The sequence below is a fragment of the Pseudorca crassidens genome, chromosome 8, assembly GCF_039906515.1.
Source record: "Pseudorca crassidens isolate mPseCra1 chromosome 8, mPseCra1.hap1, whole genome shotgun sequence".
Lineage (NCBI taxonomy): Eukaryota > Metazoa > Chordata > Mammalia > Artiodactyla > Delphinidae > Pseudorca > Pseudorca crassidens.
The window spans coordinates 31708687-31736450 of NC_090303.1; the positions used below are offsets into that span (position 1 = coordinate 31708687).

At 35.4% G+C, this 27764-nt stretch overlaps 1 protein-coding gene across 6 annotated transcripts in view; it reads left to right on the top strand.

The window, feature by feature from the left end:
- Positions 1-27764, top strand: part of RUNDC3B (RUN domain containing 3B) — a 147525-nt gene that overhangs the window by 52996 nt on the left and 66765 nt on the right. For 2 of the 6 annotated variants that reach the window (XM_067746132.1, XM_067746130.1), the window contains exons 3-5: positions 6876-6926; positions 12766-12899; positions 19818-19903. In XM_067746132.1, the coding sequence (XP_067602233.1) occupies positions 6876-6926; positions 12766-12899; positions 19818-19903 (271 nt within the window). Of the gene's footprint in view, positions 1-6875; positions 7005-7083; positions 7892-12765; positions 12900-19817; positions 19904-27764 lie in introns of those variants that run through there. The other 4 variants (XM_067746131.1, XM_067746133.1, XM_067746134.1 and 1 more) reach the window with 3 other exon arrangements.

A 27764-nucleotide genomic window follows, 5' to 3' on the forward strand; every position in this document is an offset into this window, starting at 1 on the left:
ATAGCCGCTGAGCCTGCGCGTCCGGAGCCTGTGCTCCGCAACGGGAGAGACCACAACAGTGAGAGGCACGCGTACCGCAAAAAAAAAAAAAAAGAAAGAAACTCTAGGGACTTCCCTGGTGGTCCAGAGGTTAAGAAACTGCCTTACCATTCAGGGGACGTGGGTTCGATCCCTAGTCGGGGAACTAAGATCTCACATGCTGCTGGGCGACTAAGCCTGCGCTCGGCAACGCCTGAATCCTCGCGCTCTGGAGCCCGTGCGCCGCAACCAGAGAAGCCCACACACAGCAGTGAAGAACCTGCACGCCGCAACGTAGACCCAGCGCACCACAACGAAGACCCAGCACAGCCAAAGTAAAAAAAAAAAAAAAGTACAAAGAAAAGAAAAGAAAGCCCAGTTCTGATTAAATCCCTCTATTTCAAATTCTTAGAATAAAATTAAATTTCTTTACAAAAAAATGTATACCCACTAAGCACTCACTTCCTCTGCTCTCCTCCCCACCATTTCCTGGAAACCACTAATACACTTTTGGTCCTTATGGATTTATTTTTCTAGACATTTCATGTAAATCAAATCATAAAATATGTGGCTTTTATGTTTGGCTTCTTTCATTTAGCATGTTTTTAAGGTTCGTCCATGTTGTACAGGTACGAGTACTTCATTCCTTTTTATGGCTAATATTTCGTTATATAGACACACCACATTTTGTGTAACCATTAACCATTTTAATTAATTTATTATTAATATTATTTAATTATTTATTTTTGGCTGCATTGGGTCTTCGTTGCTGCGCGCAGGCTTTCCCTAGTTGTGGCGAGCGGGGGCTACTCTTCCTTGCGGTGTGCGGGCTTCTCATTGCAGTGGCTTCTCTTGTTGTGGAGCACGGGCTCAAGGCATGCGGGCTGAGCACGGGCTTAGTTGCTCCACAGCTTGTGGGATCTTCCCGGACCAGGGATCAAACCTGTGTCCCCTGCATTGGCAGGCGGATTCTTAACCACTGAGCCACCAGGGATGTCCCTCCATTAATCATTTAATGGACATTTAGATTGTTTCCATTTTTTCTCTTATAACTAGTACTGTTGTAACATTGATGTACAAGATTTTGAGCATCTGTTTTCTATTTCCGTGTGTATATTTCCATTTCATTTTTAAACAAATATATAATATTCCATTGTATGAATGAACCATAATTAATATCATTTTTGCTTACCAAAGTTTTTTACCAAATTTCCCTTTCATAAACATACTGTCATGTATCACTGAAAATTTTTTTACATAGTTTTCTAATTTCTTTAAAATTATTTTATATTAATGATAATAGCTAATGAATTCTTAGAATTGTAATTACTGAAATTAAAGGGTATGCACATTATGATATATATGCTGTTATGTTTAATATATGTTGCTATATTGTCTATCAGAAAGGTTGTACCAACAATAATATATGTGGTTATTTTTCTCATATCCTCATTATATTATTATATTAATATTTTTAAGTTTTAATTTGGTAAGGGGAAAATATCTTTTTTTGGTATTCTATTAATATGAAATATATAAAACATTTTGTTATTTTAATTTGTTTTTATTTACAAATGAGATTGAATGTAAGTTCATGTTTATTCATCTTTTTTCCTAATATTTTTATTATGACCTTTGCCTGCTTGTTTTTTTCTTTTTTTTTTTGCGGTATGCGGGCCTCTCACTGTTGTGGCCTCTCCCGTTGCGGAGCACAGGCTCCGGACGCACAGGCTCAGCGGCCATGGCTCACGGGCCCAGCCGCTCCGTGGCACGTGGGATCCTCCCGGACCGGGGCAAAAACCCGTGTTCCCTGCATCGGCAGGGGGACCCTCAACCACTGCACCACCAGGGAAGCCCTGCCTGCTTCTTTTGTGGAGTGAGTTTTTTTAATTAGTCTGGAATAGAAAAGCACTAATTATTTACATCATGTGGAACTAGTTTTTATATAACCCATTTTGATCAGTGACCTTTTTTCTCCCTTGATATTAGTCTTCTTACATGATTAATATTGGTAGTTTATTATTTTACTCTTATTTTTCATTTGAGAGTTTATTTCTGTTTTGAAACGTCTGAAATACTTTTCTTATCTTAGTTTTGTAATACTTTATATGGTTTTGAATGTCTAAAATTCTGAAACAGACTATTCCCACATACTTGGTTATTTGCTTCTCTTTGGAGCTATGTGATTGTCATAGTACTCTTAATAACTGTATTTGTTGTAGGCATTTTGGGGTGAAGAGCAAGAAAAGTATCTCAAATATTTGTACTTATTAGGAGAAGCAGACTAAACAGTTTTTATATTTTGTAACCAAACCATAATTTTCAAGGAGTCATTTTAACCTCCAAATTTAAATATTTTTCTTATTTATAGAAGGAGAGATTTATTAATGGTTTTAAACTTTGTTATCCCTGGAGAATTTTTCAAGTTTATTTTACATGAACTTCACTTTCAAAACCCCTTCAAGAATTCCAATTTAGATTTGGCTTCTGAGAGGGAGTACTACATAGAAAGTATTATGAAAAGATTAATTAAATAATAGCTACTATTGATAAAATTGCCCAGGATATTTTTAGTGTTTTTTTTAAATATATGAGAGAGTTAAAAAATTTGTGATTCTACCAGGTAATTCCGAATTCTTGGATTTAGCAGGAATTGATGGTCTCTGATGGTAGTTCATGTTTGTTTATCTGTGTTTGTAGCCCTTTGAGTTTCCGCCAGAAGAATAATGGGACATTTCCAGTTTGACCTTATGATTTTTGCAAATTAGCATAGAGCAACTTACAGTACTTGTAATAATCAAATCATAGTTTATTTTCAGTAATGGAAAGTTGTTTTCTTGAGAAAATTTTTTGTTACATAATTTCAGCAACAGTTTTGATCACTTTAAATGCTCAAATATTGCTCATTTAAAGGAAGTAAATATTTCTCATTTTATAGAACATGGAAAAGATTGCACAATTTAATGGACTTTAATTCATCTTTGGAAAGCATCATAATTTCAGTTCCTACACCTTTCTGATTTTCTAATCTCAATGAGTTGTTGATGCATATAATCTAATATTTTTATTCTTCGTACATTCCTTTTCTTTCAAGTCACTATGACTTTTCAAATGTAAAATATTTGCATGATTTTGGTGCTCAGTTTTTAAAAATTGTTGAATCAAATAGCCAAATACTTTTTCTAATGTACCTAGCATCTACCTGTAAATGGCATTTTAAAGTAAACTTATAAAAAGTTTACGATGTCATATATAATATTAAATTTTAATTTCAGAAGCTATTAAAAAATGGAAAATGGCTACATAGAAAAGAAGATAATATTGTTTCATTGTTAGCTTAATTACAGTACATAATGCAGTTGTAAATATTGCTTCACTGAATGATTTTTCTCTTACATATAAATACATGGTTGAAGATTCAAAATGTCAAACAATAAGAACTTGCACATTATTATTATCAATGACAGAAGAGAGTATATGCTATCTGGTATTGCTAGTTTAAAAAGAAAACTTGTGAAAATTCTGACTTACTATCTGATCATTTATAATCAGTTTTGTTATTTGCCTTATAAATAGCAGTCAGTTTACAAATCACTCCATCTCGGGATCTTTTCAGGAATCCATCTTGGATCACGTAAAAATAAAGTCATCTACCTGTAGCCTTATTAGCAGAGTATATACACAGAGAGAAAGAAAATTAGACTAAATACAACAAAGGCAAAAGGCTCACCTTCTACATAGTTGTCAAATTTTATCAATCATGATAATGTAGCTCAGTCGTCAAAGAAATCAAAATAATTAGAAAGCTGAAGTTATAACAAGGGCTAACATGAAAAAATGGAATAAATGTCATATTTATGGATTAGAATTATATTCAGTCTTATCACCAAGGCTGATTCATGTGTTTAAAGCCGTGGTCAGGGGGCTTCCCTGGTGGCGCAGTGGTTGAGAGTCCGCCTGCCGATTCAGGGGACGCGGGTTTGTGCCCCAGTCTGGGAAGATCCCACATGCCGCGGAGCGGTTGGGCCCGTGAGCCATGGCCGCTGAGCCTGCGCGTCCGGAGCCTGTGCTAAGCAATGGGAGAGGCCACACAGCAGTGAGAGGCCCGTGTACCGCAAAAAAAAAAAAAGAATAAAGCCATGGTCAGTAATCTTTTCTGTATGATGGCCATTTTCCACCTTAATATAAAGATTATAAAGTTGATTTACTTTCATTTATTTGTTTTTGAAAAGTATATACTTTTTGAGTCAGAAGACACGGTATCTTCAGTATGATTAAGCATTCTTTCATTGCATATCTATTTCTTTTTTAAAAAATATTTATTTATTTATTTATTTTGGCTGTGCTGGGTCTTAGTTGCGGTATGTGGGATCTTTGCATGCAGGATCTTTAGTTGTGGCATGTGGACTTCTTAGTTGTGGCCTGCGGACTTCTTAGTTGTGGCATGCATGTGGGATCTAGTTCCCCAACCAGGGATTGAACCCAGGCCCCTTGGATTGGGAGCGTGGAGTCTTACCCACTGGACCACCAGGGAAGTCCCCGCATATCTGTTTCTGAGTAGGTTCTTCTTTTGGCTGAAATTTCAGAAACTAACACCTAATATCACAGTATATTATATAATTATAATGGTACATTTGAATGAATTTTGTTCTTGAACAAAACACTTTCAGTTTATTTGGTCTTGTCTCAACTGTCTTAACATCATATATTTTAAATATGTAAAGAAATTTTATGTATTTTATATATTAATATCCTATATTTATATGTGATATTATGTATTTTATGTTATAAATATATTTAAATAAATATTTAATATTGTATACTTTAAAACAAAAGTTTTAATTTCAACTGCAAATGAGAACGTTTTCTAACAAGCACTCCTTGAGCCACTTTGAAATAATGTAAGCTTTGTCGTTCATTTATATATATATTTTGGGGAGCAACTAAGCTAAGACTTTAAATTTTATATGAAAAATGTTTACCTCATTCTCAGTGCATGTTTACTGCCCCATTATTTTTCCTATTTCTAAGGCTGTAGTGAGAACTCATATCCAACCAGAAAAGCCAGCTGACTGATTCTCTCCATGTGTCAGATCTTGTCTGTAGCCAAAGGAGTAGATCAGTATGAGGCTACAGGGAACAGGGGTGTGCTGGGTCTAGGCAGGCTCTCTCTGGGCCTCTCCTTTCCCATCTACAAAATGACAGTGGTGTTGAAATTTGACTACAGATAATTTGGAATCTTGTGGATTGTCATTTGGTCTGGATGCTTCTTGTTGCTTATAACTGACCTAGAGTGAGATATTAAATTATGATTAAAGCAATTAATGCCTACAAATAAGTGAAAATGTTTTAATTGTTAAAATTTTCACATGGTGTTCCATAGCCAGGATCAAAATAACATGCATAACCAGGGCATAAAGGCTAACATATTAAAAGCTTAAAAAAAAACACTAAACTATAAATTGAGCTTCATAATAGATTCAGTAGTTGTTTCCCATTTTGTACCAAGGATTGATTAAGCCATGACATAAATCTGGACATGATACATTTTACTTGATACATTTTTTGAAGTAAAATTACTTTAAGTACAGTTTTCCTGGAAATTGTTTTTACTTTGATAACTTTTGATTACGTAAATGACTACAAGTAAGATACATAACTTTCAAGGCAGAGCTAGTAAATATGGTTTAAACATTAAGAATTGGTATTCTTAATATTTTCAATGAAAAGCATTCTGTTCTGATTTACATTTAATGCGGAGAGATTTTCATTTTGTTTGTTGTAGTTATAGAAAGAGCATTATGTTTTAACATGGGCTTAACTAGGGTACCTTTTGGTTATAGATCCTTTTGGATATGTGTTTCCAAATTTAATATTCATTTACAGTGATACAAATAGGAGGATAGAGGTGAATAGTAGAGACATAGAAGTGACCAATAGCACAGCTATATATATATCTCCTTCCTTTCATTTTTTTTATACACTACTGACTGTGTTTGGTTGGTTGGTTTTTGTTTAGTTTCATAAAGTATTTGGAAAGGTGTGGAACCATGTCCTATGGGAGATTTCAGTGTTTGCTTATGAAACAAAAAGATATCATCTGTTGGGAATATGACTTCAGAAATTTGGCTTTGGAGTTTTCCTGTATAGGAATTGCCAAACAACATAGGCAAGAATTTATAGTACTTTTCCAGATGGTGATTGTTAAACAATAATTGGAAGCTGTAGGAAAAACAGTATTTTGCATGAAGTAGGCATTTAGTCAACGTTGGTTAAACTGAAGAACATTTTACTAGATATTTAAGTGCTGTTCTCATAATTCTGAAAAAAAAAGACATACAAACTTTAACTCTGCTTAGACCAAAAAAAGAAACAACTGCTCTTCAAAATGAATTTTATAACTTTTAGAAAAGTTAACAGTAAAAAAAGTATATTTATTTTTAAAGTTGAAACCTTTCTAAGCCGTATAGTTCAATAAGTGAGTAATTTTTCTAACCAATCGTATAAATTTTGAGGTGCAAAGCTAGCAAATTCAGTCAGGCTTCTTTATGTTTGTCTAAGAATAATGGAGGTGAAAGTAGACAGGGAAAAATAGCTTCTCATTTATTTCTGTGACTTAAAGACATCCTATCATCTCCAATAGAATAGGCTACAGGAACCAACTTGATTTCCGTGCTGAGTAGAGCATGAGCTCAATTCATCTTCATTGAGTTCATTTTATTTATTAGGTAAAAGTGATGTTTACTGCATCAAGATTATGTGTAGCCATCTTATTGGGGCCGTTCAGTTTGCTATTGTAAACTTGATGTCAGGTTTCTTAAATATCTGTGTGTTGTTGTTGTTTATTTTTTTTAAAGAGATTTCCCAAAGTTGCCGATGGCTGGCTCATCTCCAAATACCTCTTCAAGGTACTCTATGCTGGTGATGCCTCCTGCCACTGAGCTGCACGGCAGCATGGAATTGACTTACTGGGGAGGGCTGTATCAGTTAAGTGATCTTTCTTAGTACATTGCATGGGTTTTGCAAAGCTTTCTATTTTTGTTTTTGTTAATCCAGAGGGCAGAACTATGCTTTATGCTAATTTTTAAATCAAAAGCTTTTTGTGAATCCACACAATATAATAATCCATTTGCTCTCCTTCTCCTACATGACCCCTCTATATTTCTATTAAGTTTCATGGTTTTAAGCACAATTTTATTAATCATGCATCTCTGTGTTATTTATATTTTATTATAATATAAGACTTATTGGTTATTTTCTCAGTTTTATAAGTGCTGTGTAGTAATATTTGTATTACATGCAAACTGGGTCTCAGGGAAGCTGTGTGAATTTCCAGAGTTACTCAGTAAAACATACATGGGCGCTGTCAACAGTAACTGTTTCACTGTTCTTGAACCACTAGTGGAAGTATATTTCTTAGTTTCCTTTCTTCCAGGTAGAATATATGCCTTTATTCACTTACTCAAAACTTTTTTATTGAGTTCCTGTTGTATGCAAAGCACTGCTAGGCCTCTGTGCTAATGACCTAGCCTTTTATTATATTTTTCACTTAGAAAAGAAATACATAGTTATTATTTTTAAAGATTACTTATAATAAGAAAGGTAGAAAGTAGAAAACAAATGTCTTCTCATTTCCTCAATCCTGATCCCCACAAACAATCCTTTAAACAATTTAATGTCCCCTATGTATAACCTTAATCACTACTGAAACACATTATTCTTGATTTCTTCAGGGCTACACGTTTATGCGTGGCTCTCTGTGTGGACGTCAGCCCTCGGTACTCTAATTCAGTCTACTGGTATTCTAAGCTTTATGTTAAAAAATGCTGGTGGAAGAAAAAAACAAAACCTTTGAACTCTGCTTGGAAAGATGGTAAAATTACCTGGATAAAAAAGCCTATGAAGTAAAATTCAGTTTTCAGATTTTTGGTGAACCTGGTTATCTTAATATTTTTTTGTTTTGGAAGATTAAGAATTGACTAATTTTTATGGTGTAGATACATACTTTAGATGTTTGTTTGTGATCAATTCCTTACCAGTGAACAAGACATTAATTGTCAGTACCAAAGCGTAGTAATTACATTTTATAGATTAGTGACTGTGATTCATAGTTGCTAAATGATTTACTTGAGGCACCTTGTAAGTAACGTAGTGAGCTAGCTGTATTAAGTACAGTTGAGTATCTAATCTAGACTCAGACTTCTTCAGATCAGCTGAAAGTGTAATTAAAGGGTTTTTTTAAAGTGTTTAAATTTGTTCTTTTTTTTAAAAACATTAACATGAGACTTTATCTAGAAAATTAATCAAGGTCGTAATTTTACTTTCAAACCTGGGTTGTCTGATAAATATAAGCTTCAACTAATAGTAGTACTTTTTAAAAGGAAAAGATTCTGACCTTTTGTTGACATGGGAATTTTCTCTATTCAGTAAAAAGATAGTAGAAAATATTAAACTAATTTTCATAAGTTAGCAGTAAGAAATTTAGGATTGCTGCTATAAAATTTACAGTGAAAAATTAAGTACTGAAATATTAATATACTGGCAACAATAAATCCATAAGTAACCAGTTTCCTTTAAGTATCTGAAACTTTTGCAATATCAGAGTAGCTTATTAAAATTAAAATGGGACTGTATTTTATTGCTTGTCTAGATGAATAGCAGCTCCAAGGTAATAGTCTTTGTTGTTATCATCTAGGTGATATATTGTAGCACTAACAAAACTTAAGCTTGTGAGACCAGTCTTACATTGGCTCTTTACATAGCGAAGTACTAATACAAAGGGTGGAGAAAGGAAGTCACTTAACAGATTCATTTATATTTTATATTATCAAACGATGATATGTCATTAGCCACTACTAAATAGAGAACCACTTTGGAAAGTTTAGTTCTTGTTTTTAGAAGGTCTCATCTTGCCATAAAATAAGATAAAAGCAAAACACGAGTATATTGCATGATGTGACTATATTATTTAAGTTAGATACCTTAAAAAATATTAAGGTAGGTATCTAAAGTAATATTAAGTTAGGTGTCTAAGTTAAATAAAGAAGAGTAATTTTAGAATAACATTGGATCTTAGAGATCACAGGCCATTTTAAGTTGCTGAAAATGAGGCAGTTTAGTGGGAAAGACATCACGTAGCTGGTTAGTAGCAGATCTTTTAGTCTAGCAAACTTTCATCATTTATTTCTGTGCCTAAAATGCATTAGAGTTGGATTGATGGGTTGGGAATAAGTTTTGAAAAGCTTGTTTAACTTTGTCTTTGGTAAAAAGTCAACTACTAAAAACATATAAAATTGAAAGCACTTTATACACTTACACTTGTCAGCAACGTTAAAAAGAGAATTGTTAGTGACAGCATAATTCTTCTCCTGAATAAAATTTCTTCAAAATGTAGGCTAGTTAGCTTCTTGCTATGTGATTTGCTTTTCTGATTCTTTTTAAAGGAAATGAGAATATCTTTGGAGTGGTTATTTATTACCTCAATAATTATTTTTAAAGGCATGATCACCCTGTAGCTTTGTTTTTTAATTTTCCTGTTGAATACTGGTTACAGACTAATAGCCCAAGTACATCTTTTGCTAGCAGTTAATCTGTGTTTAAGTAAAAGTGATGTTCAAGTAATAATATCTCAAATAACCAATTGAACACTTCCATTATTTTTAATTAACTTCAACCTTTTTCATAGATGCAGAAATTATTTAATTATTTAAATAAAACCCTAGGATACATGGACAATTTACATGAGAGTTCATTTGGAGGTTCTAACAAGGGACTCTTAACCCACATCCTTCTGAATGTGAAAAATTCAGGGTCTTGATTTAAAAACTTCATTTTGGAAATGATGCACATGAAAGAGAAAGGAAGGCAGAATCAAGCCAAGTCATCCTCTCATCTAGTTTGTTGAGTAGGTAGCAGTGTTGGGAAGATACTACTGGTATACTTAAGGCCCTGCAAGTCATGGCAACATGTCATTTTGTTAATTGTTTAGTTTCTCAGTTCGTTAGCTAGGAAATCTTGTCATTGTCTCTTGGGTGAACGTCTTGTAGACAGCATATCCTACACATAGCAGGAATCCGAAGGATTTAGCGCCCATTCCTTTTCTGTTTAACCTAAGCCTAGACTTTTAGTTTCTCAATATCTTTGTTTCCTCTCCTCCAAAAGGGGGCTCTGTTATATTCTTTTGGTTTTCAACAGCTCTACTTTGAAACGTCTCATAAATTAATTTAGTCATGCCAAACTCATGAGAAGATTTAAAATAAAGTCACCAGAGAAATCTTGTGACTCTCCTTTTGAGGTCCCTGGCAGTGTATGGTACTCCATTTCTTGAGGGAAGTGTGGTAGCTATTCCTCATTTTTAAATTGCGGGACAATCCCAATTAATAGAAGCCAAGGAAAATTAGTCAAGACTAGATTTTAGAGAGGTAAATTTAGAATGGTTGATATGGTAAAAGGTTGGATTAGGGAGTAAATTTTAAAGATTTTTCTAGATTCTAAGCAAGTAATGGGAAAAACTTCACTGTGCATCTCATTCCCACTTTGGAATGCAAGGGGACCTTGGGTCTCTTGACTATTTGTATGATAATAGTAATAACAGTAGTAATCATTGTTAATATTTGTATTAGGCTGTATACTAATTGCTGCACATACATTATTTAATCCTCACAGCAGTATTATCATGTAGATACCACCATTATTGTCAATTTATAGAAGAAACTCAGATTGGTAGAGTGAAGTTAAGTCATTTGCTTAAGATTGCATGTCTAGAAAGTGATATAATTCTGGCCCACCAGGCTCAGAAGCTCATATTCTTACCATTAGGCATCTTGTTTCCTCTCCAAATGGCTAACAAATTGACAACATGAAAATTGCCCCAAAGACAGACTATACTGAGATCCTGTTCTAGGAACTTTTTTTAACTAAAGAAGAGAGGGGGCAAAGAAAAGTGATGGGGAGAGATTGAGAAAAAGAAGGAAGACTATAAACATTCCTATAGATTTGTATTTTTTGGTAGTAAGATTTAATTTTTAAGGAGACATTTGAGTTATATAGATGTTTGAGTAAAGATTTCTAGATGCTTTTGTATTTTTAGTTATTTGTAGACAAAGCTAAATGTATTTGTCCAGAATATTTGATATCTGTAATCTAGCATGCAGACATCTTGATACCAGGTTGTCACTGAGCTGTTTCTGTAAAAAGATACTAATTAGATTTTTTAAATTCAAATTTCTATATGCATTGCAATTAAGATTTTGTTTTGTGCTGATTAACCAGTCGATTTGTTTAGTAAATATTTATTAAATGCCCACTATGAGCCAAGCACTGTGTTAAGTGCTGGAGATAGAATTGAGGACAAATAAGATACAGTCCTTGTCTTAGTGATCTTCCCACCTAATATGTGAGACAATCAAGTAAGCAGATAATTATAAGGGTAAGTAAGCTCAGGGTGATATGCCAGCACATAGGGAGGAGTAACTTACTGCAGAGATCACACGTGGCTTACCAGAAGAGGAGCCCTTGGAAATGTCCTCCATGATGAATAGGGGTTACCTATCATGATATGTGAGCTTTCTGTTGGTTGAGTAACCATACTATTAGAAATACCAGGGGGATCTTTTAAAAAATACCAGTGTGTAGGCCCACCCCCAAAGATTCTGATTATTTAGTTTGGGTAGAGCCCAGACATGAGAACTTTTTAAAAGAAGCCCAGTCATTCTTATGGGCTGCCCTGGTTGGACACCACTCAAATATTTCAGACGTTGTTCCTAAAATGCTGCTTGTGGACGAGAACACTTTAACTCTTTTTGATGTTGCTTAGAGAGAACGTGTTACTGGGGAAAAGAAGATTGAGATAAATATTAACTGAAAACAAAGAAGCAGAGATTTTAAAATATAAAAGCTAATCTTTCTTCATTAAGATTGAACAACTTCCCTAGGTAAGAATAATTATTCCAGACACCTGAAGAAATATTAAGATGTCTCTCATGTCCCATTTAAAAATATTCAGAGTAAAAAATTGTTCCCCTGGACCCACTACTCAAAGTCCTGCATAGAAATATTAATACTAATATAAGATACACACAAAAGAACATTTGTTCTTGAACAATACATAATTACCCAAATCTGGAAGATTAGAATAGTAAATGCCTGAAGGACTTCTCACAGGTTGGTGACTAGAAGAGAGCAGATGAATGACAGTTAGATGAAGGTTTGGTAGAATGGTGGTGAATGGGTGGGGATGATTAGTGAATGTAGGAGTCTCACTGATTATAGGTACTTACAGACCACACATTGTTTCATTTCTTTGAAGTATCCCTCTGAAGAGGAGAAAAAGTGTTGCCTTTTAAGTTTTTTCTGTTTTTCCAAGAAGAGGAAGCTTCAGGATGCAACTGGTGAAGTTTAAATTAACGCTTAACTAGAACCACAAAGAGGCATACCTGTGTGCTCTCTGAAAGACTGTGTTAGAATAACAGGATATTAACCTATAAGAGATTTTTTAGTGTCTAGACCCTTTTTACTTCATTTAATTTAATTTTATTGTTGAGAAAACTATGATCCAGATACATTAAATAAATTGCCCAAAGTAACACAACTAGGTAAAGGTAGAACGGGACCAGACTTAAGGCTTTTTGACCCCAGGTGCCCTTTCCACAATCGCACACTCTACTGACATTTATTTCTCAGAGTTTTATTCTTGAGTTTTGAATTTCTAGTCTAGTTTTATTTTGTATTACAATTTGTCTCCTGAAGGTCAAGTAACCTGGTTTGGTTATGAAAGTCCTCGTAGCTTCTGGGACTATATCAGAGTGGCTTGCCGGAAAGTTTCACAGAACTGTATCTGCAGCATTGAAAATATGGAAAATGTCAGTTCCTCTAGAGCTAAGGTAAGGCATAAATAATAATGTGCAGTATGTGTAATCTAATCCTAAACAATTTTGACCCAAATAGAAAATTTTGAGCTCTTTGCTATATAAAAGCTTTCTTTTCTTTGTTGGAATTAAGCACTTGACCAAATTTAACATCTTTCAGAGGCTTGTTTCATTTTTTATTTTTAGTAGCATGTAGTTATTTTAGAATGCTCTTGAATCTTCACTGTTGCCTTATAAATAGCAGGAAGGTATGAAGCTAGTAACTATGAATTTCTTTTTTGAGAAGCACAGTAAAATATTTCCTAGTCTATGAAGTTTCTACATTTCTTGAATTACCTAAATCAGTGACTCTTAGTGTCCTGCGCTGGCAGTCCATAATGTCAAAACTATTTTCACATAGTACCAAATTGTTACTTGCCTTTTGCACCGGGTTGATACTTGCACTGCTTATGCAGAAGCAATGGTGGGTAAAATTAACTGGTGCCTTAGCATAAATTAAAACAGTAGCATCAAACTATACTAGTAGTCATTGAGTTCTTCCTCACCATACATGCAGTCTTAAAAACAAAAACAAAAACCAGTTTCACTTAATGTCCATGATGGTGAAGTAAACATTATTAATTTAATTAAATCTCAAGCTTTGAGAAGCTGTCTTTTTAATATCTTGAGTGACAAAATGGGAAGTACGTATACAGCGTATTGACATGTGATGGTTGTCTCAAGGAAACGTACTCATGCAGTAGTTTGAATTGTTAACTGAACTAGACACTTTTGTCATGTAATACTATTTTTACTTGAAAGAAAAACATTCAAACTATAGCCTTTTTAGACGTAGGCATTTTGTAGACATTTCATAAGTAAAGATGAATGAAGTAAACCTGTTCCTTCAAGAAAAACAGCTTGAGAGTATTTGTTGCCAATGGTAAAATGAAAGCTTTCCAGTAAAAATTAGAATTTTGGAAAACTTGTAGTGTATTCACCATCTTAACTCGATAACTTCCTAGTACTTAAATGCTTTTCTAATAACACTGATGTTGATATTAACAAAAATATATATTATTTAATGGAATGTGTCAGTATTTTGTAGACCTGCATAACTTATATTTTTTATTTTTTTAACATCTTTATTGGAGTATAACTGCTTCACAATGGTGTGTTAGTTTCTGCTTTATAACAAAGTGAATCAGTTATACATATACATGTGTTCCCATATCTCTTCCCTCTTGCGTCTGATGTGTGGAATAATAAAATCATGCATGGGTAAAATATCCATTCAAAGTGTAACAATGTAATACAGTATGAAACATTCATTGATATGGTTATAGAGTCCATGTTGCAATTAACCTTTAAGAAATTATCACTTACTGAGTTTCGATTAGAACCAAAGGAGAATATCATCCACAATTATCTGAAAAGGCTATTAAATGATTCCTTTTTCCAATTATGTATCTGTGTGAGGGTAGATTTTCTTCACATGCTTCAACCAGAACGACCCATTGCAACAGATAGAATGCTGAAGCAGATATCTAGTTCTCTTTTATTAAGCCATACATTAAAGAGATTTGTAAAAATGTAAAACAGAGGTCTCTTCTCTCTAATATTTTTTTTAGGGAAAGATATTTTTTCATAAAAATATGGTTTTCAGTGTTAACATATAATGAGTTCATTATTTTTTTAATAACTATATATTTTTAAAGTTTCCAGTTTTGACTTGTAGTGCAGTGAATATGGATAGATATAACCTATGTAAAAACCCTTTGGAGTCCTCAAAATTTTTAAGATTGTAAAGGTCTGAGCTGGTGACATAAGGTATGTTAGCTTTAGTATAGTAGTTTATTTATTTTTATTGGTTTGTCATAATAACTTTCCTTACCATTTTTGACACTTAAGAATTACAGAATGAAATAAAAATGAAGTAGAAAATAAAGGTTGAAAATATTAGATAGTTTTAAGTCGACATAATTTAATTCAATTCATTATTTGACAATCATAACCTAATAAATTACATGTCTGTATAATACACAAATGTATAACAATCATCTTTCAACAGTGTAGTTTCTAAGTTTATTGTTCCTGTATCCATTTTTATTTAGAAAGATTTTTTTTCTTATGGAAAATTTTTGGTTAGCAAAATTGACACATATATTGAAATTAAATATTTTGTAAAACATGGACCAAGTACCTAAATTTTAAAACAATTTATTTTTACTTTTTTTAATATAATTTTTAAAGGTTACTTTCCATTTACAGTTATTACAAAATATTGGCTCTATTCCCTATGCTGTATAGTGCATCCTTGTAGCCTGTCTTACACCCAGTAGTTTGTACCTTCCACTCTCCTACCCCTATACTGCCCCCCCATCCTTGTTAGGATAAGCAACCTTATCCCTTGTTCCTTCTATGATATAAATTTAACATATTAGACCAATTTCTGAATATACTACTCACATCAACCATTTACATCCATGCATCCTTCCACCTGATAAATTTTTATTGAGCACCTATACCATGACAGAACTGTGAGTGTAGTCTTTAATACATTCTTATGACTTATGTCCCTAATCCTTCCTAGTTATTCCTGGTCTCATCTTCTTGTTTACTTTTTCCTTGTTCAGAAGCTGGCCTTGTCAGTGCTTTGTCCCAGAGGCTGGTTAGCCAAATTTTCTACTGAAAGAGGCAGAGACAGAGAGAGGGTGTTAATCACAGATACACCAGAATTACCAAATACTAGAACTTTGCAATAAGATATAGTATTGCAGAGAGGTCATTTTTATGTTCATTTTCTATTACTGATTCACAAATCTACCTCCTCTTTTAACTACCACTCGACTTTTCCTATCCCTAGTTCTTTAGTGTGATGGCCCCAAACCTGGAAGTGACACAAATTGGAGGGGCCCTGTAAACACTCCAGGCTTTTATTTGTGACCCCAGAAAGGCTATACCTTGGGAGTAAGGGGAATTCAGATGAAGACTAGCCTTCAAAAGACCTAAAAGCGGTGTCCTTAAGTGGTACAAGGTGATTTTCAAGTACACTGTCTGTCTACCAGAAGAAAAGCAAATCTACTCTAGAGAAAGGTAGCACTAGAGTTGCTACAAATTTTCCTCCACAGTGTCCATTATTTAATCAGAAATCACCAGGTATATACGGAAACAAGATTAAATGAATAAAACTAAGAAATATAAAAAAGACAATTGAAACAGACCTATGGGAGATGCAGATAATGAACTTTTAAGTAATTATGATATAAATAAAGAATAAAGATTAAGAATACTAGAGAACTGGAGTATATAAGAAAATCCAAATAGGAAGCTACAGGATATTCATTCTTATAGAACTTGTACAAAAATCGGTCGTTTGCTAAGTTGTAATTCACCTCAATGAATTTCAGAGGATTGAAATATAAGTATGTTCTCTAACCACAGTAGAATCAATAATAAAAAGATAACTAGAAAATGCTTATATAAGTTGAATTTGAGAAGAATTTCTAAATAACTCATGGATGAAAGAAGAAATTACACATGAAATTGAAAAATATTTGGTAAGTAATGATAATGAAAATATATAAAAAATTATGCTTAGAGGAGAATAGATAGGCTTAAATAGGCTTTTATGTATTTTTTTTAAAGAAAGGCTGAAAAATCAGTGATCAAAGCTTTCATCTCAAGAAGCTTAAAAAAAAGTAATAAACCCAAAGTAGAAGGAAAGAAATAATGAAGAGCAAAAATTCAATTAAATTGAAACAAATGTACACTAGAAGCATATCAACAAAACCAAAAGTTGGTGTTTTTTGGTTTTTTTAACTAATTAATTAATTTATTTTTGGCTGCGTTGGGTCTATGTTGCTGTGTGCTGGCTTTCTCTAGTTTCGGCCAGCAGGGGCTTCTCTTCATTGTGGTGCGCAGGCTTCTCGTGGCGTTGGCTTCTCTTGTTGCAGAGCACGGGCTCTAGGTGCGTAAGCTTCAGTACTTGTGGCAGGCGGGCTCAGTAGTTGTGGCTCACAGGCTCTAAAGCGCAGGCTCAGTAGTTGTGGCACACGGGCTTAGCTGTTCCGTGGCATGTGGAATCTTCCTGGACCAGGGATCAAACCCGTACCCCCTGCATTGGCAGGTGGATTCTTAACCACTGTGCCATCAGGGAAGTCCCAGTTGGTGTTTTTAAAAAGATTAATATAACTGTTAAGTTTCTAGCAAGGCTACTCAAGAAAGAAAAGAAAAAGAGAGATTATAAATTACCAGTATCAGTAATGAAGAAGAGGTAAAACCCATCGACCCTACAGACATTAAAAATCCTAAAAGAAAATATTATGAATAACTTCACACCTATAAATTAAAAAATTTAAATGAAATGGGCAGATTATTTGAAAACTGTCACTTACAAAGCTAACACAAAAAGGAAGAAAGCCTCTGAATATTCTGATGTCTACTAAAGAAATTGACGCTATAATTTAAAATCTTCCCCTTGCAGCTCATTTTTAAATTGAGTTATCTTTTTCTTATGGATTTGTAAGAATTTTTGGCATTCTACAAATGAGATTCTTTTGTCAGATACATATAATGCAAGTATTTTTGTCCACTCTGTGATTTGTCTTTTTACTATCTTAAATGATTACAGTTCATCCCCTGAAATAGGAGGGAAGGTAGAGTGTATGGGTATTAGTTCAATTAGGTTGGTTGGTTTGGTGGCATGAGTTTCCTGTCTTCCAGTTGTGTCTATTTTTTGTTTCTTCATATAGTAAAGTAGGGATAGTATTGTAACCTGACTCACACACAGTTCTTGTGAGGATTAAATATCTTAATGTGTAAAACGCTCTTAAAACAGAGGTAAGCATGTATTAATTACATTCTTAAGAAGTGTTGACTATGTTTATTTTTTGGAAAAACCTTTAGTGGCAAACAAACAAATATTTATGTCTCCCAAACAATAACAGCAACCTTCAGTGGTTCACCATTATCTGATAAAGTCTAAAATCTTAAACCTAATTTTCAGCTTTTCCCCCTTTATGGCCCCAACAAGCTTTGTATCTTCTGTTTCTTTTGTTGAAAGAAAAGAAACTGTTAAAATCAGCACCATTTATTATGACAATATAACAAAGAATTCTACAAACATCTAAGGACAGGAAACTAGGTGCAGCCCAGTTCTGTGTGGATTGAAATTAATAAATCAGGAAGCAGGACTTTCCCCCATATTTCTTATCTTAACAATAGCACAGTCTCCTGTGTCTAACTTTCTCTGGAGAGCAGCTTTTCCCGCTTCTGTTTTAGAATGTAGCTTTTTGATTCAAGCCACTACTACTAGTCTCTGTGTCTTTTAGATGAAATTTTAAGAAACTTGAGACTGGGAGCTCATGCTTGCCTCTTCCTTCCTCTGTTCCAATCTGCTACAACTAACTGTAGGTTTCCCTGGGCTGACTCAGCAGAAACAATGGACTGAGCACAGGGCAAGCTAAGGGATTTTTAGGTTAAAAAAGGTGGGCAAACTGACTGGCATACTAATCACACCCATATCATTTCTTTATTTCCCAACAATACTGCTGCTTGTAGCCTGCTAGGTTGTTTTTTTTTTTTTAATTTATTGTAATTTTTTTTTGGCTGCATTGGGTCTTTGTTGCTGTGCGTGGGCTTTCTCTAGTTGTGGCGAGCGGGGGCTACTCTTTGTTGCGTTGTGTGGGCTTCTCGTTGCGGTGGCTTCTCATTGTGGAGCACAGGCTCTAGGCGCACGGGCTCAGTAGTTGTGGCTCGCGGGCTCTAGAGCACAGGCTCAGTAGTTGTGGCACACGGGCTTAGTTGCTCTGCGGCATGTGGGATCTTCTCGGACCAGGGCTCAAACCTGTGTCCCCTGCATTGGCAGGCGGCTTCTTAACCACTGCACCACCAGGGAAGTCCTAGCCTGCTAGGTTTTTCCACGTCTCGATTAACTCCGTTTTCATCCTTCTGTCCGACAGTTTTGGTGAATTCACTAGAGTTGTAGACACTTCTACAACTGTAGACATTTCAGTGCTTCTTTTTCTATACTGGTAGTCGACCATCATATATATTGGTTAGCGACACCTTTATTCTTAGCTGCCATTGCAGTGTTTTGAATTTCTATATAGTTAATCTTCATAGATTTTCTGGAGATGTGTGAAAGGGTTGAGTGAAAAGGAAAGTAATTGAATTATAAAATTCCCACTAAAAAATATAATCTTTATAGTCTTTCATTCTAAACAAAGAATCCAGAAGAAATGCTTTGGATTATAACAAAACTGGCTAGTCCCAACTATTGAATGATGTTATCTCTTTTCAAAAGTAAAATTAAATTTTTCATATTTTGTTAGAATTGTGTGTTTTCTCTGATTTTGTTCTAGAGTATGCTTCTGGGTGCTTTTGTTGTGCGTTTGTTTTTTCTGGTTTAAATTTTCGGTAATAGTCTTTAGAATATGCTCTGGAGGCACCAAATTCAGTAACTCATGATTTGGATGCATGATAAATAATGAAATTTGGTTGTCTGAAACGTTCCTCTGGAAAGACTAAACAAGTGGTGTGAAGGTGATTATTAATGAGAACGGACTCTTTTCTTCATGTTTTATAAGGGGGCTCATTTTAATTGGCATGTTGATTTGGGCATTGAAGTAAAGAGATATGTCTTGTGATTTCCTTCTATAATTCACAAGAAGTCTGTAACCCAAGTTAAGTCAATATTAATGGTTTTGTCCCTTCAGATGCTAGAAAGTTAATCTGACATGATCTACCCTGCACCTTCAGAGAACAAAGTATATACTATATATAATTAAAATTTACCTCATCTTATCTACTTATTTTTTAGTCTTTATCAAATGCATATTTTGAGTTATTCTTTGCATATTAAAATGTTTATATTTTTATGACATAGCAGGCAAAATATATTTTAACTTCTAATTTTTTTTTTCATGTTTGATTCTTTCTTCTTCCTTTTAGGGTAGAGCCTGGATCAGAGTAGCACTCATGGAAAAACATTTATCTGAATACATCTCTACAGCTCTGAGAGACTTCAAAACAACCAGGTTTAAAAGTCCTTTTAATTTTCAATATATATTTAAAAGATTTACCAGAAGACTTAGCAGTAAGAATAGATGAAGACGCATTTGTTTTTAAAGTCCTTGCCTATTTTATTTCCTCCTTTTTGTACTTCTCAGATAAATCCACTGTCTTCTCAGGAAAATGCAGTTTCTCAACTAAACATACATCTTACCTTGGTTTATCTTTTCAGGCCTCACATTCTGCCTGGAATATCTTTTTTCTGAACAATTTCTGATTCTTACTTTTTCAACACGTGAAGTTTCATTTTCTCCACAGACTTTTTTCTAACCAATTTGGAGAAAAATCTGTGAAATTCCTATAGCATTCTTTCTCTTTCCACACCACAATATTTATTTCTTTAATTCTTATATAATATAATTAATGGTTGCTCAATTGTCTTTTTAGGGCAGTCTATACCAGTGTTCTTCTTGGGTTGTAAGATGGTACATTGTGCAAAACAGGACTTTATTAATTTTTTATGATGGTCAGGAAAAGGTTCATATTAGGACAACAGTCATTCCTACTCAGCTGTGGTCTGCTAATCTATATTTATAGCTTTTGTTAAAGAAACCATTTTTTTTTCCATTTCAGTAGTATTTGTAAATGAAAATATTCAATATTTTCAATATCCTAGATATGTACTATTCAATACAGTCACCACTAACCACATGCCACTGTGTAAATTAAAATTGAAATTAAGTAAAATTACTGGGTTCCCTGGTGACGCAGTGGTTAAGAATCCACTTGCCAACGCAGGGGACACGGTTTTGAGCCCTGATCCAGGAAGATCCCACATGCCGCGGAGCAGTGAAGCCTGTGGGCCACAACTACTGAGCCTGCACTGTAGAGCCCACGTGCCACAACTACTGAAGCCCGTGCACCTAGAGCCCATGCTCCGCAACAAGAGAAGCCACCTCAGTGAGAAGCCCGCGCACCGCGATGAAGAGTAGCCCCCACTCGCCGCAACTAGAGAAAGCCCACACGCAGTAACAAAGACCCAGCACAACCAAAAATAAATAAATAAAATAAATTAATTTATTTTTTAAAAAAGTAAAATTACTGATTCAGTTCTTCAGTTGCTTTATCACATTTTAGGTGTTCACTGGCCTTCTGTGGTTAATGGCAGCCAAATTGGACAGCACAGATATAGAACAGTGCTTCATAGCAGAAAGTTCTATCAGACAGCACTGCCTTAGACACTTCTAAATTACCATACTTATTGCTACCTCGTTAATTGTATTTCTTAAAGAAGAGAGTGTCTGTAAACCAGTTTTGACAGAAAATAAGGAATATATATACAGAAATCATGTATCTGGAATCTTAAGTTCATGTCCTGATGCCATATTTGACATTTTGGATTTTGAGAAAATCTGGTCCTTTATTATGACACATTCTTTTAGCTAACTAGCTAATATAGATTACAATATCTTTACTTAGGTGTCTTTATGTTTTTAGGTAATAAAACAATAAATTTTTTATTTGGAAGATACAAAGAAAAAACTATCATTATAAATTTGACCAGGATATAAAGACTTCTAACTCCAAGAAGCATTTGCATAAAGTAAATCTGATATATGCTTATTGAATTCTTTTAAAGCAGTATGATACTCTTGAGATATTTCTAAAGATAGACAGTGAGATGATGATAAACTCTTAGACATTTGAAATAAGTCTTATGCAATGAAACATTTGTTTTATTTATCATCACTAGTAAATACGTTTAATTATGGAAGATAATAAATATTGAAGATAATAAGGCTTCAAAAATAAAAGTAGTATCAGAATCTCATAGATCAAACCTAAAAATCCTAAATTAATGAAATCAAAACCAAGTTTATACCATAATTATTTCCTGTACAATAACAAGATAGTCTTTTCTAAATAGAAATTAAAGCATTAATAATCTCTCTAGGGTTTCCCTGGTGGTGCAGTGGTTAAGAATCCACCTGCCAATGCAGGGGACACGGGTTCAAGCCCTGGTCCAGGAAGATCCCACATGCCGCAGAGCAACTAAGCCCATGTGCCACAACTACTGAGCCTGCTCTCTGGAGCACGCGAGCCACAACTACTGAGCCCATGTGCCACAACTACTGAAGCCCACATGCCTAGAGCCCGTGCTCCGCAACAAGAGAAGCCACTGCAATGAGAAGGCCACGTACCGCAACGAAGAGTAGCCCCCACTCGCCGCAACTAGAGGAAGCCCACGTGCATCAACGAAGACCCAGTGTAGCCAAAAATAAATAAATAAATTTAAGAAAAAAAAATCTCTCTAAGTTGTTAGTCTTGTTTCTTAGTTTACACAATTGGGTGGAGTAGAAATAGTACTTGAATAGACTATTTTTAGAGTGAGTAGCTTAAATTTTTTAAGGGAAATCCTTTTTGCCTTGTTTTTAGGTATTAGCTGGGTTTTTTTTGAAAAAAGGAAGTGATTCAGCTGTAAAAAGTTCATGAAGTAAAAATATTCTTGTAACAATATATAAACATATATTACTCAAATAGAAACATGGCTTAGTATATGTTTATACACGCACAGAAATACATCATATTTATATACACACACAGTATTTAAATGTGACTATGATGGCTCTGTAATTATCAAGAAATGAAGTAAGTAGTTACTTCAGAACTCTCATCCTAAAAGTTAACTAAAAAAGGCAGTTGCCAAAAGACGAAGTCTTTTTTTTAACTCTTTACACTACTTATTTTTTATTAACTGAAATCAAACCAGAGAAACTTAATTATAAATAAATTTGATTGTGAACCCATAGCGAAAACATATGTATTTGGAAGATTACGTTTGTAAAATAACAAGCGTACTTTTAGAAAGAAGAGTTATTCCTTACCTTTTGTCTGGATGCTCCCTGACATAAGCGCTTGTAGAACAATAAAAAATGATCTCTAATTCTTTAGGAGTCTTGAGAGTATCTGAATCAAGTGATTTCTTCTTGTTCTACTCTTCACAGATAGAGAGTAATGAGGTCTTTTAAAATGGTGATACAAGTGTTTACCCCAGTACAGAAGGAGGAGCTACATGAGCTAAGACAGGCAGCTTGAAAGTACTGATCAGTGAAAATCCAAGGATAAGGACTGGGTAGAGGAACTGTGGGGAGCACAACTACGATAAATCTTCTGACGTACGTGACGATCGCTCCAAAGTATTAGAGAAATTCATGTGATCTTTTTGCTATGGTGGAGGATATCTTGGTGAGCAATTGAAAAAATCCTTGAAGAGTTTCACGGTTTACGGATTGGGGTGTTGTTGGGAAAGAGCCAGAGGTGGGAAGTTGGCAGACTCAAGAAGAGAATCCAAGCTAAAAAAAAAAAAAAGGAATTATTTTGGTAGGTTACTGGGAAAACCTAGAGATAGAGAAGTAAGGTAGAAACTGAATAATTTGCTCAAAGTTTTACTTTCTCCTCACCCGTGGCCTGAAAAATAATTAGAAAAGTTAAGCTAAAGAATACAAATGTGACATTTGAAACAAGATCGAAAATATTCTGGTAAGATTTTGAAGTAACAACTGTGGAAAATATAAAGTAGAGAAAAAATTACTCTGTGGAATCCTGTTTATTACCTTGCAGTTGCACCACAGTACTTCATTTATGATGACAAAAGTAGTGTTCAAAAAACGTTAATCTTCTCGATATGATAGTAGGAGTAAGAGAAGAGGAACGTATAAAGTAAAACTTCAAAATTACTCAGCTGTCACAAAGGGGGAAGAAAAAGGAATGGATAAACACTTTTCTAAAGGATAGAAGAGTAGATGGGGTAGTGATAAATTACCACACCTTTCAAGAACTAAGAAGGTCTTTAGGAATTTGAATGTTTGAAAGTTTTACATTATTAAGATGAAAAAAATACACGTGATTAAAATGTGCTTGTGGACTGCTGCCACACAGCACATATAAAGTTAACTCAAAATGGCTCAGACCTAAAAGTAAAGCTCTTAGAAGAGAACATAGATGTAAATCTGCATGACCTGGGATTAGATAGTAGTTTCTTAGACATGTTACTAAACACCCAAGCAGCAAAAGGAAAATAGATAAATTGGACAGAATCAAAATGAAAGCTTATCGCTTTGAAGAATATCTTCAAGAAAGTGAAAAAACAATCCACAGAACTGGAGAAAATATTTGCAAAGCCTATATCTGATAAGAGACTTGATTGTGAAATATATATGAAGAAGTCTTACAACTCAGTAATAAAATATTTTTAAATTTTAAAATGGGCAAAGAATCTGAATAGACATTTTTCCAAAGAAGGTACACAAATGACCAAGAAACACATGGAAGATGTGTAACATCAGTAGGCATCAGGGAAATGCAAATCTAAACTGCAAGATACCGCTGCGCACCTGCTAGGATGGCTATGATCAAAAGAACATATATGGGCTTCCCTGGTGGCACAGTGGTTGAGAGTCCGCCTGCCGATGCAGGGGACACGGGTTCGTGCCCCGGTCTGGGAGGATCCCACGTGCCGTGGAGCGGCTGGACCCGTGAGCCATGGCCGCTGAGCCTGCGCGTCCGGGGCCTGTGCTCCGCAGCGGGAGAGGCCACAACAGTGAGAGGCCCGTGTACCGCAAAAAAAAAAAAAAAAAGAATATATAATAACAAGTGTTGGCAAGGATGTGGAAACATTGCAACAATTATACATTGATTGTGGGAAAGTAAAATGATGCAACCACTTTGAAAAACAGCCTGGCAATTCCTCATAAAGTTAAACGTAGAGTTACTATATGTCCCAGCACATGAATCCTAGATAAATAGATACAGATATCCAAGAGAATTAAAACCATGTGTTCACAAAAAAAACATGTACACAGATGTTCACAGCAGCATAATCCATAAGAGCCAAAAAGGCGAGAGAACCCGAATATCCATCAACTGATGAAGGGGTAAGCAAAATGTCCATTCCATGCGGTGGAATATTATTCAGCCATAAAAAGGAATGAAAAGCTGCTGCTGCTGCTCTCCTGGTGCTTGCTTATGTGCTTGTTCTGTGGGACCCAGTACCTCATTTGTGAAGTGGTAGCTGAGGAGGATCTGGACCTCGCCACAGCCGATGAAAAGCCCAAGGAGTCAAGACTGAAGACAACAATCATATTAACAATCAAGACAATCTTTTTTTTTTTTTTTTTGCGGTACGCGGGCCTCTCACTGCCGTGGCCTCTCCCGTTGCAGAGCACAGGCTCTGGATGCGCAGGCCCAGCAGCCATGGCTCACGGGCCCAGCCGCTCCACGGCATGTGGGATCTTCCCGGACCGGGGCACAAATCCGTGTCCCCTGCATCGGCAGGCGGACTCTCAACCACTGCGCCACCAGGGAAGCCCAAAGACAATCATTTTTGTTGTGATGGAATGTGTCTCCTGTCAGAGGCTGCTTTCTTCTAGATCCTATCCCCATTCAGTTCTTCCTTTAGTTATCACCTCTCTCTTTCCTCATCCTCAATCTCTTTCCCATTGCTGGATCATTCCCACCCACGTAGAAGCATATACTGGTATCTCCTACCTTAACAGCAAAAACTTCTCCCTTGAACCTGCATTTCCCTCTCATACTGCTCATTTCCACGTTCTGCTTCATCACCAGACTTCTCAAAAATCTTTATACACACTTTCATCTCCTTACCTGAGAGTCGCTCTTTATTCTCGTCCAGCTTCTGCCTCTCACCACTCCACCAAGGATAATTTTAAAAGAATACCAATAATCCACAAGCTACCCAGACGTAATGGACATTTCTCTGTCCACATTGTACTTCCTTGTACAGCTAAAATAGTTGAAAACTTCCTCTTTCTTGAAAAACCTCTCTGCTTTTAACTTATATAGCATTCCCTGGTTTTTCTTTCTCCCTCTGTAGTTGCCCTTCCTCAGGCTTCTTTTACTCTTCACAGCTTCTTAGTGTCAGTATTCTCTGGGCTCAGTCCTCTGTTGTCTACTCTTCTCAGAATTTCATCCATCTCCCTGGAACTTTACCAGCTGTATGGTGGCGGCACCACATTTACCAACTTTACCACCATACCTGCTGTATGGTGGCGGCACCACATTTAAACCTCTAGCTAGATAGTTCAGATTTCTTGATTCCGTGCCCCACCCCATCCTACAACCCCGTTGACCCACTTCTTGGCAAATGGTTTCGCTGCCCTACTTACATGGCTGACGAAGTCAGAATCTGAAATTCATGTTTGATTCCTCTTTCTCCTTCATTTTTTAAAATATAAATTTATTTTATTCTGGCTTCATTGGGTCTTCGTTGCTGCATGTGGGCTTTCTCTAGTTGCGGCGAGTGGGGGCTACTCTTCGTTGCAGTGCGCGGGCTTCTTATCGCGGTGCTTCTCTTGTTGTGGAACATGGGCTCTAGGCGCGCAGGCTCAGTAGCTGTGGCTCTCAGGCTCAGCCGTTGTGGCGCACGGGCTTAGTTGCTCCACGGCATGTGGGATCTTCCCGGACCGGGGCTCGAACCCCTGTCCCCTGCATTGGCAGGTGTCCCCTGCACTGCGCCACCAGGGAAGCCCCTCTCCTTCATTCTTTCCAGTCGTTCCAGTAGCAACTCTTTTCGATCCTATCTCCAAAATTTATCTCGAATCTACCCATTTACCTTTATCGCCATGGCTGCAAGTGTAATGCATACCTTTCTCATCTCTTGCTTATACTCCCCTATTGAAATGGTTTCTCATTACTTTAGCCAGCAGGCTCTGCAAATACATTCCCTGGAGTCAGACCCTGGATTCGCCACTTTCTGGCTGTGGAATCTTCGGTAAATTGCTTACTCCCTCCATGGCATAGTATTTGGTGGTAAAGTTAAGCAAGATAATTCACGTAAAGCACTTATAACTGTGCCTGGCACTCAGTAAATGTTTACAATTATTGTTAATGTTATGTGGCCTACAGAGCCCTGGGTGATCAAACTTCTCTGGGCCTAAGGTCTCAGACTAAACACTTGAGAATGTCTTTCCTAATGACTTTCTTCAAAGTTGGGTTCTCCTTTATTTTTTCTCTACCTCAACAACTTATTTATTTACTTTATACTACTTACCATCTCTGATTATCTTTTTTCAGCCTGTCCTCTCCCCTAGACTATAAGCTCCATAAAGAGGGGTCATGTTTACCTTGTTCACCATTTTATCTATAGGATATATAGCACAGTTCTTGCTATATTATGTATTTATTGATAAATATAATTAAAGAATCTCACATTCTTAGCAAGACCTTTTGGAGATTTATTTTTTGGCCAGTTTTTCATCCTGATTCCATTTGACTTAGAATAGAACATTTCTTTATAATGCTGTAATTTGTTTTGTATGTCATGAGGGAGAATCTTCTTTATCTCCTCCCTTCAAGTTTCTTATGTAAGGGCTAAACTGGGGAAGAGAACAAGATGTTGATAAAGAAGTTTCTTTGGTTTATAAGATAAGCTTTCTCATATTTTAATATTGCACTTTTAGTGTGTGGAATAACTTATGACTCAAAAAAGGAAATTTTGAAGCATGATATTGTGCAGTATCAACATCATCTATTCTGGTTGTTCACTTTGGATCCCACCCAAAGGATATTTGTTATTGAAGTACCTGAAAGGCCTTAAAATAGTCTTTCAGAATGAACACTAAGGATGGCATTATAGACACATATTTCAACTAAAATTAAATTATATGTGTTAATAAAAAGTATTATTCTTATTAGGGTATTATTTTAAATACTTTTTCTAGTTTCTAATATATTTCTAGTCAACATACAAATAATTGGAAAGAGTATACCTAATAGAAAGTGGGAGCTTTTCTTCCAGACCACAGTAATATCAAATAGTTGCTCACAGTTTTCCTTTGCTTCTAAAATACAAAACTTCTTTAAAGATAT